Source organism: Salvelinus sp. IW2-2015, unplaced genomic scaffold, assembly GCF_002910315.2.
Source record: "Salvelinus sp. IW2-2015 unplaced genomic scaffold, ASM291031v2 Un_scaffold2223, whole genome shotgun sequence".
NCBI lineage: Eukaryota > Metazoa > Chordata > Actinopteri > Salmoniformes > Salmonidae > Salvelinus > Salvelinus sp. IW2-2015.
The window spans coordinates 17574-33354 of record NW_019943553.1 but is presented as its reverse complement, the minus strand read 5'-3'; the positions used below and the strand labels follow the sequence as shown (position 1 = coordinate 33354).

Here is a 15781-nt window from a genome sequence, read left to right as displayed (position 1 = left end):
GCCTAGAAAGGCTTCGTTTAGAGATAGTTCACCCAGCTTGTCTGTCAGTTTGGTGTCTTCCTCATCTCCAGACGGTTTGGCTGCGTCACCATCATCATCATCATCAATCATCCTCCTCTCCTCTATGTTCAGCCTCGTGTTCTGTCTCTTTTTACAACCCCTCAGGGGACTGGGGACTCTGTTCTTCTGACATCACAGTGGAGTGGTTGTTGGACACAGACCATACAGCCACTGGTTCACAATCCTCCTCCTCTTTCTCTGTGTGCCCTGCCCCCTGAGGTTTCTCTTGTCCTGCTCTGAGGGAGCGGTCTCGGAACTCTCGGTCTCGAACCTCTCGGTCTCTGATGATTGGTTCTCAACCAGAGGCTCCTCCTCCTCTCCCTGGGTACTTTTCCTGTCTCCTCTCCCTCCTCTGCTGGGACTGGGCTCTCTGGAGGTGTGAAGCTGTCCAGGGTGACTAGCTTCTGCTGACGTCTCTGGTTCTGTGGACAGAACATTACAGCGTGGTTAACATGCTCAAAGGTAATACAGAAAGAACAGGCTGTCTACACTGCTACAATACTGCTACTGCTTTAACACGGCACTTCTTCCACACGGCAACTGCTTTATTAATGCTACTGCTTCCACACAGCTACTGCTGCTTTAATTCTTCTACTGCTCAAATACTGCTCCAGCTTAAATACTGCTTACACATGCTACTGCTTTAAATCTACTACGGCTTCCACCCTCTTACTGCTTTAACACGTCAACTGCTTTAACACTGCTACTGCTTCCACAATGATACTGCTTTAATACTGCTACTGCTTCCATTATGATCCTGCTTAATACTGCTTCCACACTCCTACTGCTTTAATACTGGTCCTGCAACACCACTGCTTCTAAACAGCTACTGTCCAAACTCCTACTGCTTAATATTAATACTGCTTTAATTCTTCTACTGTTTAATACTACTTCCACACTGCTACAGCTTTGATACTGCAACACCACTGCTTTAATTCTTTTACTGCTTCCATACTGCTACTAGTCCACCCTGCTACTGCTTTAATTACTGCTACTAGTCCACCCTGCTACTGCTTTAAACTGCTACTAGTCCACCCTGCTACTGCTTTAATACTGCTACTAGTCCACCTGCTACTGCTTTAATACGCGTACTAGTCCACCCTGCTACTGCTTTAATACTGCTACTAGTCCACCCTGCTACTGCTTTAATACTGCTACTAGTCCACCCTGCTGCTGCTTTAATACTGCTACTAGTCCACCCTGCTGCTGCTTTAATACTGCTACTAGTCCACCCTGCTACTGCTTTAATACTGCTACTAGTCCCCCCTGCTACTGCTTTAATACTGCTACTAGTCCACCCTGCTACTGCTTTAATACTGCTACTAGTCCACCCTGCTGCTGCTTTAATACTGCTACTAGTCCACCCTGCTACTGCTTTAATACTGCTACTAGTCCACCCTGCTACTGCTTAATACTCGACTAGTCCACCTGCTACTGCTTTAATACTGCATTGACAATGGATTTCGTTGGACGGTGTATACCATGTGTATAATGTACATACCATTAATAAAACTTGAAAATTCATAGTACACTATTCATTGAGCTCTGGTCAAACGTAATGCACTATATAATCAAATAAAATCACACGTTTATTGAGAATAGGGTACCAGAATCCTCTTAACTGTACCTTGGCCTGTTTCTTGGCCTGCTTCTTCTGTTTCTTCTGCGGTACTTGCTGCCCACGCCAGTAGGAAGGTCATCGGTGTCACCGTTGGTCATGGCGACAGGGCTAGGGCTGTCTCCGTTATTATATTCACCTCCTGCTAGCCTTCTGGTTCCCGCCTCCTTTCTTCTGACTCTTCTTCCTGTAGGCCTGAGAGACCGCGGCAACCATGACGTTAAGCAGTAGAACATAACGGTAACATGCCATAACATGACACAACATGGCATAACATAGCGCAACATGGCATAACATGACGATGAAACAGCTGGGCTATGCTCAGAAGAAAACAGCTGCTAAAATTGTCAAGGAAATGTCCTCATCCATCATGGATTGACAGCATGTTTTCGTGATGATGTCATACACTGCTAGTGCACATGTTGTTTTCATGATGTCATACACCGCTAGTGCACATGTTTTCATGATGTCATACACCACTAGTGCACATGTTTTCATGATGTCATACACCGCTAGTGCACATGTTTTCATAATGTCATACACCGCTAGTGCACATGTTGTTTTCATGATGTCATACACCGCTAGTGCACCTGTTTTCATGATGTCATACACCGCTAGTGCACATGTTTTCATGATGTCATATCCAGCTAGTGTAGAAAAAGACAAACCTGTCATCATCATCATCATCATTACCTGGTCTGAGACAGGAAGGGACAGATCCAGAAACATCTCCTTGACCAAAGAAACCTACAAAGAAAAAAATCAACGACAACAGACATGTAACATATTTCTGGATGTGTTGCGGTTGTTGTTGGTGGTCAATCGGTGTTCATAGGGGATGGATGATCTGTAGTATGGTTCAGTTCATGGCTTTTTGCTCTGACCGTTGGGTGTAATAAGATAGAAACTGACGGCGGAGTGATTTGAACTGATAAGTTTACGTACGTACCGTCTTGCATTGCTGACACATGACCGTGCTGGTCATCTCCCCACCAAACACCTGGTCTACGAAGTTATTAGGAGCTCCCTTCTTCTCATACTCTGGAACAGGCAAACCACAACGTGGATAATGAAGGATAGACACAAGGGACGTATTGGACTTGGGTCGCCTGGGAGAGTTACCTAGGCTAATGTAAGAATATTTGGAAGATAAATACACAAAACGCAGAGGACTAACGGGTCAAGAGGGAGTTAACGATCAATGGGTCAGAGACACGGGAGGAATTTGTCTAGGCATTGAGCCCGAAACAGGGGAGAATGAACATCTACCTCTCAGCATTCTCCCCTGTCCTCAGTGATTCTCGCCACAGAACAAAGAGACAGGATGTAGTTTTATAACCCAACCCTAGCCTGCGGTTGACCAATTAGAATTCCTTGCAATAAAACTGGGCCAATGGCCAAATAGCAAGGATCCTGTAGTTTTCAGATCCCTTCACTATTTACACATTTTGTAACACTACAGCCTTATTCTACAATGGATTAAAAAAAAAAAAGAATCCTCATCGATCTACACACAATACCCCATAATGACAAAGCAAAAACAGGTTTTTAGAAAAGTTTGCAAATGTAAAATACATGAATACAGAAATAGCTTATTTACATAAGTATTCAGACCCTTTGCTATGAGACTCATAATTGAGCTCAGGTGAATTCTGTTTCCATTGATCATCCTTGAGATGTTTCTACAACTTGATTAGAGTCCACCTGTGGAAAATTCTATTGGTTGGACATGATTTTGAAAGGCACACACCTGTCTATATAAAAAGGTTTCACAGTTGATAGTGAATGTCCGAGCAAAAATCAAGCCATGAAGTTGAAGGAATTGTCCATAGAGCTCCAAGACAGGATTGTGTCGAGGCACAGATCTGGGGAGATACCAAAAAGTTTCTGCAGCATTGAAGGTCCACAAGAACACAGTGGCCTCCATCATTCTTAAAATGGAAGAAGTCTGGAACCACCAAGACTCTTCCTAGAGCTGGCCGCCCGGCCAAACTAAGCAATCGAGGAGAAGGACCTTGGTCTGGGAGGTGACCAAGAACCCGATGGTCACTCTGACAGAGCTCCAGAGTTCCTCTGTGGAGATGAGAGAACCTTCCAGAAGGACAACGATCTTTGCAGAACTCCACCAATCAGGCATTTAAAGCAGAGTGGCCAGTCGGAAGCCACTCCTCGGTAAAAGGCACATAACAGCCCACTTGGAGTTTGCCAAAAGGCACCTGAAGGACTCTTAGACCACGAGAAACAAGATTCTCTGGTCTGATGAAACCAAGATTGAACTCTTTGGCCAGAACGCCAAGCGTCATGTCTGTAGGAAACCTGGCACCATCCCTACGGTGAAGCATGGTGGTGGCAGCATCATGATATGGGGATGTTTTTCAGCAGCAGGGACTGGGAGACGAGTCAGGATCGAGGGAAAGATGAACGGAGCAAAGTACAGAGATCCTTGATGAAAACCTGCTCCAGAGCGCTCAGGACCTCAGACTGGGGCGAAGGTTCCCCTTCTAACAGGACAACGACCCTAAGCACACAGCCAAGACAGCGCAGGAGTGGCTTCGGGACAAGTCTCTGAATGTCCTTGAGTGGCCCAGTCAGAGCCTGGACTTGAACCCGATCGAACATCTCTGGAGAGACCTGAAAATAGCTGTGCAGAGACGCTCCCCACCACACCTGACAGAGCTTGAGAGGATCTGCAGAGAAGAATGGGAGAAACTCCCCAAATACAGGTGTGCAACTTGTAGCATCATACCAAGAAGACTCGAGGCTGTAATCGCTGCCAAAGGTGCTTCAACAAAGTACTAAGTAAAAGGTCTGAATACTTATGTAAATGTGATATATATATATATATATATTATATATATTAGCAAAAATCTCTAAACCTGTTTTTGCTTTGTCATAATGGGGTGGGGTGTAGATTGATGAGGGGGGAAAACTATCAAATCCATTTTCGAATAAGGCTGTAACGTAACAAAATGTGGAAAAAGTCAAGGGGTCTGAATACTTTCCGAACGCACTGTATAAAGCCCTATTTACATCAGCAGTTGTCAAAGTGCTTTTCAGATACCCAGCCTAAAAGCCCCCAAAGAAGAAGCAAAGCAAGAGGCAGAACCCCCTAGCCTTACCCTTGACCAACGTCTTCGATTGTTCAGCATCTCTTCCATGTTTTTTCAATGCTTCCGATATTCCAGAGTTCAGTCTCTGGAGAGAGAAAAAAAAGAGAGAATGATACAGGTGTATATAAATGCTACAGCAGAACAGGATTCCATTTAGAGGGGAAAGGGAAGTCTTATTTGGAGGCTAGGTACACATCCTGTTCAGCTAAATAACCCTAATGACTTTACATCTAAAAATGTACAAACTAAAGATGTTGAATTATAAAAGAGATCATTAACTATTTAAAGAAAACACTACAACAGTTATCTCCTGTGTGTCTGTAGCKTATTATAGGTTACCAGTGTACCAGGAATGAGATCTGGTAAAACAGTCTTACTTTCATCTCCTCAGCTCTCATCCCATCCAGCAAGTAGCGGAGAAGCTCCTGGCTATCCTGCTGCTGGAACCCTTTAAACCGCGCCGCTCTGGCGAGGTGAAGGGGGGGGCGAGAGAGATTTTAAAAATATATATATATCTTTCTGATGTAAGAGTGCTGATTTCAACAGAAACTTCACTTGAAGGCAGAAATCAAACAAAAAAAAGCTACATTAATATGTATAATCTCACTACTCACTTTTTGCAGACCTGACTGAAAAGTTCTCTCGGGGTGACCACCCCCTTCTTAGTCTCCTGGATCTCATTCAGGATCTGACACATCGCTACGGTCAGAGACCCCGGAGGACCTAGCTGCACCAGGATGGGTTCCTGGAGGGGAAACAGCATCATCAGTAACAACAACAGAACAGGGTATTCCGTTGAAGTATAAACCAGACTTGGCTGGGGAGGGGGGGGGCAGTCAGGAGAAAACGTTTAGTTACGGTGTAAACTACTGAAKCTCCAGGTTTAGTTCATTAGGATCTCTATTAGCTACTGGACATGCAGCAGCTACTCTTCCTGGGGTCGACATAAAACATACAACTACATAACAAGTACAGAACAGTAAGGTGAGGAGGTCTAACAGGAGAGGAAGGGAACCTACCAGGTCTGAGGAGACTCCAGGTGTGATGGTGACACTGGTCTTCTCTTCAGCTGTCACCTTGTTGATGACCTGTCTCAACAGCTGTGTCTGAGAGAGGGTCTGTAATAGAAACATGGACAACAATGGTTTATTACTCTACAAATATAATTCTGAATTAAGCCTAACAATAAATAGCAATAGTAACTAGCTGAACTGTCACATTCAGACCAAGGCTGTGTATGAATGGGGCGCCAAATACCTACAGTGTGCTACTTTTTGACCAGGACCGATAGGGCTCTGGTCCAAAGTAGTGCACTATATGGGGCCCTATAAGCTCTGGTCCAAAGTAGTGCACTATATGGGGCCCTATAAGCTCTGGTCCAAAGTAGTGCACTATATGGGGCCCTATAAGCTCTGGTCCAAAGTAGTGCACTATATGGGGCCCTATAAGCTCTGGTCCAAAGTAGTGCACTATATGYGGCCCTATAAGCTCTGGTCCAAAGTAGTGCACTATATGGGGCCCTATAAGCTCTGGTCCAAAGTAGTGCACTATATGGGGCCCTATAAGCTCTGGTCCAAAGTAGTGCACTATATGGGGCCCTATAAGCTCTGGTCCAAAGTAGTGCACTACACCATGTAGCCATTTCGGACACAGTCCAAGGTTCCTTACCTGAACAACGGAGTTGAAGAAACAGGTGTTTCCAAGGTTACTGAGTCCTCTAACTGACAATGCACCGCTGCCGGCTCCTCCCACTGCACCGCTGCTGGCTCCTCCCACTGCCTTCTGTCCTTTAGTCAAACTGCTGTTCTCTTTCAAACCACTTTCTTTCTTGCCGTTCTTCTTCTGGTTTTCTTTCGGTTGTGTCACTGTGTTCTCTTCCTTCTCTTCTGGCTTGGTTTCCTGTGGCTCTTCTATCATGCTGTGCTCCAGCTTCACTYTTGAATGCTCTGAGTCAATCACAACATAATATCATTACAATTACTAGTCAAATCTGATGCTTATCTAAACATGTAGTCGTATTGCGGTAGAATTCTGTGAGAAWTGATTGATTGATTTAAATCATTCAAATTAGAAGGCTGCTCCAAGCAGAGACAACATTACARACATTAGAAATGATCAACGATACGACACACTAAAACCCAACAGGAAACGTAGTCTAGATATGGGACTCACTTCTCTGTGGACTTTGTTTCCGGGGCTCAGACAYGGCCTGTTTCTTAATGTTGCTCACCAACTGAGCCAGATGGCCTGTTTTGGAGTACTGGACATCATCATCACAGATGTAACACCTGTGTCATAAGACCACACAAGACAATGGTCAGGGAAGTAAAACATGTTGAGTGGCAAAAAAGGAGATGTTTTGACAACAAAAAAAAACAAGCGCACTGTGTAGTGTAACGTGGTAAAAAACAATTTAAAATATGAATTTATAAATATTTTTATCATCATGGTTCTAAACTTTGACCCAGAGTTTTGCCTGGTCAACTCACGTAGTCAGGTAAAACTCCTGTCCCTAGTTATTGGGCCCGTCACCAAGCTTTTATTCAATACCATTCACTGGTCCTTGTGTACAATATGTCCTCCTTCTACATGTGCAGTCTTCAGTGAGAGATGCAGGGTCTGGAGTTTACCCTGACCACGCAACATTATCAGGAAAAACTCTGGTCTCTTTTCTTCTGACCGRGGGACATGGTCAGTTAAACCTCCTGGACCCAGTATGATAAGAGGAACAGGCCCCGCCCCCCGTCACAAATCGCACCCTATTCCCTACATCTTACACTACTTTTGACCAGAGCCCATACATAGTGCACTATGTAGGGAATTAGGGTCCCATTTGGGACGCATAGCTCGCAGACACAGTGTTCTATTGGCTCACCAGACGCTCCAGTTGTCCAGGCTGAGCACCAGACAGTGAGGGTCTGACCGAGGCTTCTCGTAGTGCTTGATAGCATGCTGATCCTCAGAGGTACGCCCACACCCCTGGCAAACCAGAAAGACTGTTAGTCAAGTACATTTCACACACATCTCTACAATTGTTCACCTAATACCTTTTTTGCACTATTGGTTAGAGCCTGTAAGTAAGCATTTCATTGTTATATTCAGCGCACGTCACAAATAAACTTTGATTTGATATCTAATGTATTCAAGGAACCTTACTCTGTGTCCGCATTTTAAGCACATCCATATCGTTGGTGTTTCGCTCATCTCCTCTGATGGAGCCTGTACAGTGGCAGCCGGCTCTTCACCCTTACAGTCTTGGCAGCTGTTACAGGCGCAGTCTATCCCKGTCTTCTTCAGGAAGCTGGAGTCTACACCTTTACGGATATGGCTGCACGACGGACCTGCGGGGAGAGGGGCACACCAGAGAGGCGTTAGGCTAGTTCATGGTAGCTAATAATGACATTGTATCTGTCCTGTATCGGTGTGTGTGTGTATGTGAGAAAGAGAGAGAGACCCTACCAGTCAGGTCTATCACTTCGTCCTCTCTAGGACATTTCTGCCTCCTCTTCACCATCTTGTCTGGAAGACTTTAGACACCTGACCTAGACAGAATGAGGAGTCATCACAAACTGCAGGTTAGCCAGAGAGGAGTGTAACGTTAGCTAGCAGTTTTATGTTACTCAAGTAAATATAAAACTTCTGACTTGAAAAAAAAKTGTAGTTAACTTAACGTTACTACCTAGTTGTCAATTATAGGAACAGATTTAGCTATCCTACTTATAAGCTGTGTAACGCTTACGTTAGCTAGTTAGTTAATAAGAATAGCCATTGTTACTGTAGCTACCATTACCGTCCATGGGCATGGGCGTCTGTCAAGCATCTACTACAATGTTTTGATTCATGTATTTGGCTAATTGCAAAAAAGAGATCACACAATAAATAAACATAGCCAGCAACGTGACTAAATAGGTACCCCTTCACCAACCTACCCGGCAGAGGAGCGTTATTTGTGAATCACAGTCGGCAGTTTCGTTTTCCCTTCTTTGAGTAAGACTCCAAACTATGCATATCTTTGTGCCGAGTCCCCATCTATCGCTAACGACCTTAAGAAGAAAATACACCAAAACTACACAAAATGATAACTATCCATATTTTAAAACAATAACAGCTTAAGCCAGTTGCCACATATACTTGAAAAAAATAAGAAGTGCTGTGTTGGTGGCGTACGGCCACAGATAGAACAATGAGACAGATAGTTTACCGGATGTATAAATGTGAAGCATCCGCTTGGTGTTTTCATCAAATATGCTTGTGAGAGGAAGCCCACTGGCCGGCAGTGGGAGGAGATTTTGGCCGACATTCTGCAAAMTTTCTCATTGATAAAACATTTCAATAGTTTTCTGTTCCCAAAACGAAATTTGTTATGAACAGAGTAGACTACGTTTGTAGACTACCCTTTGCGAAGAAAAAAAAAATCGCGTTGTCGTTTCCAACGGGAACTAATGAGTCATTCTGGGCAGAACAAGCAAGAGGAGGTGGGCAGAGCCAAGTAGAGTTAGCGAGATCCTAATGGCGTGTTGTAGCATTATCTGCATATTTCCGTTAGGGAACGGCTACTCTGTGCTATAAACTCAATTCGCCCTTTCGCACCTTCTAAACAACGCGATTTATTAAAACGCTTGCAAAGGGTAAAGTCTACAAAACTTAGTCCACTCTGTTAATAACACATTTTAGTTTTGGGAACAGAAAACTGTATTGAGAACATTTGCAGAATGTCGGCCAAAATACATCTCGATCCTTTTTCTCCCACTGTTCGCCAGTTGGCCTTCTCTCATGGAAATGCCAAGCGGAAGCTTCAGTTATACATCCAGTGAAATATCTGTCTTATTGTTATATCTGTGACGACGGTATATGTGTTACATTATATCTGTCCCGGTGTCCAGCCGATCTAGTAGGTAAATMTATCCGGGTCGTTAGAAACGCCACGCTAGCATCGTAAACTAATCGCAGGGATTTTAATTAATTATATTTGGTAGTGTGTCAAGTTGACATGGTGCAAATAATCACTGATTCCCTCTTACAGAATCGGATTTTCTGTCCAACTAGCCATAGTTAGCTAATTTAAGTTGTGGACGATTTGCAACTAGCATGCTAATGGATAACAACGAATGAGTTTGGGTCCTCCGCCACGAAGAGCATGCTGTTATCTTTTCCGGTTCGCCTTATCAAGAGAACATGACACTCCCTGTGATGGTGACGTGTAACTTAAGTTCTTTCAATCTTTTTGACATCTGCAGGTGCTGAAWTAATCACTGCCCCACATGTCCTCCTAGGCTAATTCTGAAAAAGGAGTCTTAACAAGGCTTTAACACATACTTTCTGCAGGGATCTTAGAACATTATGGCCCATCTAGAGCAGGCAGAATCTCATCTGGCTGAGATAGAGCTACTCTCCAGTATGTACCCCGGTGAAGACGAGCTGGTGATTACTGACCAACTAGCTGTGGCTGAGCTCAGGGAGTATGTGGAGGGAGCAACAGATACCTATCCTCTGTCCAGACCACACGTCCTCATCAAACAGAAGATGGACACTGACACTGTGAAGGGGGTAGGCTAAAAGCACAGAACATGATAATCATTCTACATTCACTTGGCATGACTGACTCACTCAGCTGAGACCATATTTTAATTTATTTAACCTTTAACTAGGCAAGGCAGTTAAGAACACATTCTTATTTATAATGACGGCCTGGCAAAAGGCCTCCTGCGGGGACGGGGACTGGAATTATAAAATAATAATATAAATATAGGACAAAACACACATCACAACATATAGGGCAGGGGTTTTCAACTATTGCCATACGAGGTCCAGAGCCTGCTGGTCTTCTGTTCTACCTGATAATTGCACACACGTGGTGTCCCAGGTCTAAATCAGTCCCTGATTAGAGGGGAACAATGAAACAATGCAGTGGAACTGACTTGGAGGTCCAGAGTTGAGTTTGAGGGCTATAGGGTATATAAACACAGAACGTGACAATCATTATATTATATTCTACATTCACTGACTGTCATACAGTAGCTAGGGATATCTATTGACTTGGATCAGCTTACCAATATTTACGTCATTTTATATTTATTAATTTAAACATGAATGACCTTCCTTTGTCCTCTTCCGCTCAGGTGAATGTGACCATATCTTGCACCTACTCATCTGACTACCCTAATGTCTTACCTGAAATAGCTGTACGGTAAGCCAGTTCTGTAACCCTATAGACTTAATAGAATTGTCTGAAGGACACAAATGAAGTTGTTTTGAATTGAGTTCTCCCCCTCCCCTCAGGTGTCCTGACCTTAACCGATCCCAGCAGGCCCAGCTTCACTCAGACATGAACACCTACCTCTCAGAGAGCTGCCATGGAGATGTCTGCGTCCTCTCTGCCGTGGAGTGGGTCAAAGACAACGTACACCTGTACCTGACCGACAAGAGCACATCATCAACAGCAGCCCCTGGCAAGAAAGAGTCTCGGTCTACCTCCTCATCTCCGCAGCCCAAAGGTATCTRTATACCTGGTTTATTTATTGTATGACATTATTTTATGTATGRTTCTGCATATGTTKCAATAAACATAACCCTTAGCACTTTGGAATTTTGACAAATGAATAACTAAAATGTATTGTTAGGTTCTAAAATGAACCTATTAAAACTCAGATGATTAGTAAAGCTTAAAKCAWGTTTATTCACCCATTGGGTCAATACAGCTGCATAAGACAAAATACATTTTCACACAAGCGCTGATATTTAACCCTTTCTCCTATGCTGAGTCTCCTACACATCTGAACAGCCAATGCATCTCTGTTGCTAGACAGAACCTTAGTGATATKTGTTCTTCTTCACTTCATCTGACCTGACCTCTGCCCCAAAGTGCTCACTCCTCCCCAACTCACCGCTGTCATGTTGACTCGTACCAGACAGTGTCTCTTTTCCTCCCGTAGGATCCCTGATGGCTAACAATAACATATATATATTGACATAATGTAAACGTTATACATTCACCTCTCTCCCTCAGTGACATGAATAAGTATATTTCATATTTTCAGAACCCAACAGTATATATTATTGTAATATATTATTGTTATTCTAGAGCAGTTCAGTCGCCTGTGGATCTACAGCCACCACATCTATAATAAGAGGAAGAGGAAGAACATTCTGGAGTGGTCCAAGGAGCTGGGTCTGTCAGGGTTCAGTATGCCTGGCAAGCCTGGGATCATCTGTGTGGAAGGCCCTCAGTCGGCCTGCGAAGACTTRTGGGCCAGGTAGGGGTTATAAATGTGTAATGTATTTTTTTTGGGGGGGGGACTCTCCATCCATTCCACCTTAACATTTGATATAGTTTTTTTTAACGAACATAAAATGGCTCAATAGGAATACCATTAACATCAGACTGTAATAGAGCAGATCACCATGTGTGTTGGTAAAGCTTCTAGAACACTCTCCTCTGTCTGTTTACAGGGTGAAGGTTCTAACCTGGAAGAAGATCATTATTCGCCACAGAGAGGATGTTTCTGTGGACAGTCAGAGTGCTGAGGCTAGCATGGCGAACAACATGGATTCCCTCCGTAGGTTCACAGGGTTCGAGGAGGCCATGTTTGATCCACACGGGAACAGAGGAAACCACATGAACCTGGGTCAGCTCTATCAGTACCTCAGTGAGAGAGGATGTGGAGACGTCTTTCAGCTTTACTTTGGAATTGAAGGAAGGTAGTATAGCTGATAGGATTGGTCCCATAACTGTTGTTGTACCCAAATGAACCAATGGCAGGAATCAAGAGTACCCAATGAACAAATGGCAGGAATCATGTACCCACATGAACCAATGGCAGGAATCATACCAAATGAACCAATGCAGAATCAGTACCCAAATGAACCAATGGCAGGAATTCAAGTAACCCAAATGAACAATGGCTAGGAATCAAGTACCCACATGAACCAATGGCAGGAATCAAAGTACCCACATGAACCAATGGCAGGAATCAAGTACCCACCATGAACAATGGCTAGGAATCAGTAGCCCACATGAACCAATGGCAGAATCAAGTACCCACTATGAACCTAATGGCGAGGAATCAAGTACCCAAATGAACCATGGCGGAATCATGTACCCAAATGATCCAATGGCAGGAATCAAAAGTACCCTACATGAACCAATGGCAGGAATCAAAAGCAATTGCACATTAGATGAGAGCCTAGTATGGCTTTATTTGTTGTTTACTGCATACATTACTAAACAGTTACGTTCTAAATAGTACGATTAGCACAGTATGTTGTTTCAGTAGTAGTATGCAAGACAGATTTTGGGACACGGCCATTGTCTATGGGGTTATTTTTGAATGTTAAGAAATCTCTTGCTTATACCAGAAATAATCTACAGGTTGAGCTCAAACCCAGACCATTTGTATTATTTGAATACAAACACACGATCCACAACGTCCTTACGTACAGAACACAGTTGCTTCTCTGTAGAATCCCTATGACTGTTCTTAGCTGACGCTCTACACCACCAAGGTAGCACCTTAGGAGTCAGGGACAAAACAGGAAATAAGAGAGGGGTGCAGCTGATCCTCTTCTGCTACCCTTTTAAAACACAGCTAATCACACAGAGACGAGGCCCAGCTAATCCACACAGAGACGAGCCCACAGCTTATCCAAACAAGCGAGCACTAATCCGACAGGACGAGCCCACGGCTAATCCGCACGAGACGAGCCACGGCTAATCACAAGCTAGCACGTAACGACGAGAGGTCCCACGGCATCCAACGACCGGCAATCCCGCAGAGACGACCCACGGCTAAATCCGTCACAGAGACGAAGCCACGGCTAATCCGCACAGAACGAGCCCACGGCTAATCCGCAGGACGAAGGCCACGGCTAATCCGCACGAGACGGAAGCCCACGGCTAATCCGCACAGAGACGAGGCCACGGCTAAATCCCACAGAGACGAGCCCACGGCTAATCCGCACAGAGACGAAGCCCACGGCTAATCCGCACAGGACATGCCTACGGCACGCGAGCCCCACAGTAAAGTAAGGAATGGGGGTTGGGTTGAGGGGTTTACTGAACCCCTTTCTCAAAACAGGCCTTGTAAGTCTGAACCCTACTGGAGTTGTATCCTTCCTCTTACTACACATAGATTCAGAACTGTGACACCAGGTAAGGGAAATCTAAACTTATTAGGAAGAAAAGAAAACCACCAGTGCTGTGGATATCATTGCTCAGATTTGTGTACGCCTGGTTTCCACACCTCGTCTCCATCAGCCCCTATTTTCAGAAGCGTGAGCTCCAAATCCTTTGTATTGTGAGTCCAGGATAACCTGAAAGGTGGGATGGTAGTTTGGACCATAGTAGCAGTCAAATGGAACACACTGAAACACAAAGTGAGAGTGGTTTTACAGATTRGTCACAAGTCTGATCAAACTTTATTTTATGCATTCAATACATTCTACGAGCAAAATACAAACAAAACAAAATCATGTAAAATATATTTAACTATAAGAGTAGGGGTGGTAAATGACTGAGTTAAAAACCTCAATGGCTATGAATGGTTTGGCCCGGGAGATGAGTAACCTTGCCTGAGAACTGAAAACATACATTAGCTTCCTGAGCCAATATCTTGGCTTTAGCACAGCAGGCTTCCTGAACCAATGCCTTGGCTTTATCACAGCAGGCTTCCTGAACCAATGCCTTGACTTTATCACAGCAGGCTTCCTGAACCAATGCCTTGGCTTTATCACAGTTTATCATGATTTGCACATGTGAAATACAGTATGAGTTGAACCTGTATAATGATTTTGTAGTTACAAAAAATATGAGGATAAATGCAACACTAGCAAGCGCATAACGTGTGTGTGAATAAATACAACACTTGTAAACATGTCAATTGATATGTGAATAAATTCWATAGMAATTGCAAGCATGCAACTACATTTWGAAAAMGAATGCAACTAATTTACTAAACTTGCAACTGGTGAATATTCTGTGAATCAAAACTACATTTACCGATGTCGAATCTGTGCGCTCTGAGTTTCGGCACTAATTCAGCGACTAACTTCTGCCAAAAATGTTGTAGCTGAAAACAAGCATGAGAGAATAACACGAGGTCTGGTGGACAGGATGTTTTCTTCTGACCAATCGGGTGAGGTGTTGTGACAACGTGCTTTCACGTTTCACAGGGTTCCGGTCTGGAAGCARGCTTTCCATTGTGCTAAATATGGATCAAATTTGTTAAAATMATGAGCTAGCTAAATTATATTTATAGAATTTCAAAGCTACGACAAGGCGTTACTGATGAAGGGAAGAATTAGTGGTTCCACATAGCATAACCGCTACAAAGCTGACCTTAGCTAGCCAGCCTCTTTTCTATTGGCATAACATGGCTGGTTAGCGAGCTAGCATTAGAGCCTTCTGGCTAGCCTGCATCTTGTGGTTCTTACGTTGTGTAACAGAGCAATAGGTCTAGCTACGAACTTGTCATTTCTTGCTAACTAAACGACAGCTGTAGCAGAGATATTATAGAATGGAGGAGATAGGAATCCCATTGGACAATAAATAAACTCAGCAGACTGATCAATCGCGTTCACGTTGTCATGTTGCGTTACACCTTTGCTAAAATCAGTAACGCAATCCATTTCATCAAAGTCAAGGGTATGAGTCGAGAAACCTGCCTATTATCCTCGAAAGTACGTAATGTCACGAGTCCAAAGCTATACGATATTACAGAAAACAAGTTAATTATCTCACATCTAGGAAAAGAGATGTAATGTACTTCTTCGGTAGGGTTTGTTGGCAGTTGGCATCCAACATTATGGCGCATTACCGCCACCTAGTGTACTGGAGTGTGGGCCAATATTTGCGACTGTTTCTAATGGCGACGTCCTCAGTATACTCTTTAAACTGATTTCCTGTATCCCCTTCTCCCTCATGCTGGATCTCAGTCTCTCTCTCTTTCCCTCTCATACTGACCACACAATACATGCTCCACCGTCTCTGTTTCCAGGC

At 43.9% G+C, this 15781-nt stretch overlaps 2 protein-coding genes across 4 annotated transcripts in view; one reads left to right on the top strand and one right to left on the bottom strand.

Moving 5' to 3' along the window:
- Positions 1–8983, bottom strand: part of usp16 (ubiquitin specific peptidase 16) — a 45345-nt gene extending 36362 nt beyond the window's left edge. The window contains 17 exon segments of the mRNA XM_070440104.1: positions 33–186; positions 240–482; positions 1688–1728; positions 1731–1809; positions 1811–1873; positions 2372–2425; positions 2628–2719; positions 4798–4873; positions 5166–5253; positions 5403–5533; positions 5808–5906; positions 6457–6734; positions 6961–7076; positions 7664–7767; positions 7945–8129; positions 8248–8330; positions 8718–8983. Of these exon segments, the coding sequence (XP_070296205.1) occupies positions 33–186; positions 240–482; positions 1688–1728; positions 1731–1809; positions 1811–1873; positions 2372–2425; positions 2628–2719; positions 4798–4873; positions 5166–5253; positions 5403–5533; positions 5808–5906; positions 6457–6734; positions 6961–7076; positions 7664–7767; positions 7945–8129; positions 8248–8302 (1858 nt within the window). The 5' untranslated portion in view covers positions 8303–8330; positions 8718–8983.
- A 77-nt stretch (positions 8984–9060) lies between these two features.
- rwdd2b (RWD domain containing 2B) lies at positions 9061–12887 on the top strand. 3 transcript variants are annotated; one of them, XR_011476509.1, is made up of 7 exons: positions 9061–10335; positions 10908–10975; positions 11068–11282; positions 11870–12041; positions 12238–12518; positions 12695–12732; positions 12857–12887. XR_011476509.1 is itself a non-coding variant. In XM_024140630.2 (6 exons), the coding sequence occupies exons 2-6, from the start codon at positions 10129–10131 to the stop codon at positions 12488–12490; spliced, it is 915 nt and encodes a 304-aa protein (XP_023996398.1). In that variant the 5' UTR covers positions 9061–9981; positions 10114–10128; the 3' UTR covers positions 12491–12625. The 3 variants fall into 3 exon arrangements, 2 of the variants coding, with proteins under 2 accessions (XP_023996398.1, XP_023996397.1); XM_024140630.2 differs by lacking the exons at positions 12695–12732; positions 12857–12887 and having other exon boundaries at positions 9061–9981; positions 10114–10335; positions 12238–12625; XM_024140629.2 differs by lacking the exons at positions 12695–12732; positions 12857–12887 and having other exon boundaries at positions 12238–12625.
- Positions 12888–15781: the final 2894 nt, after the last annotated feature.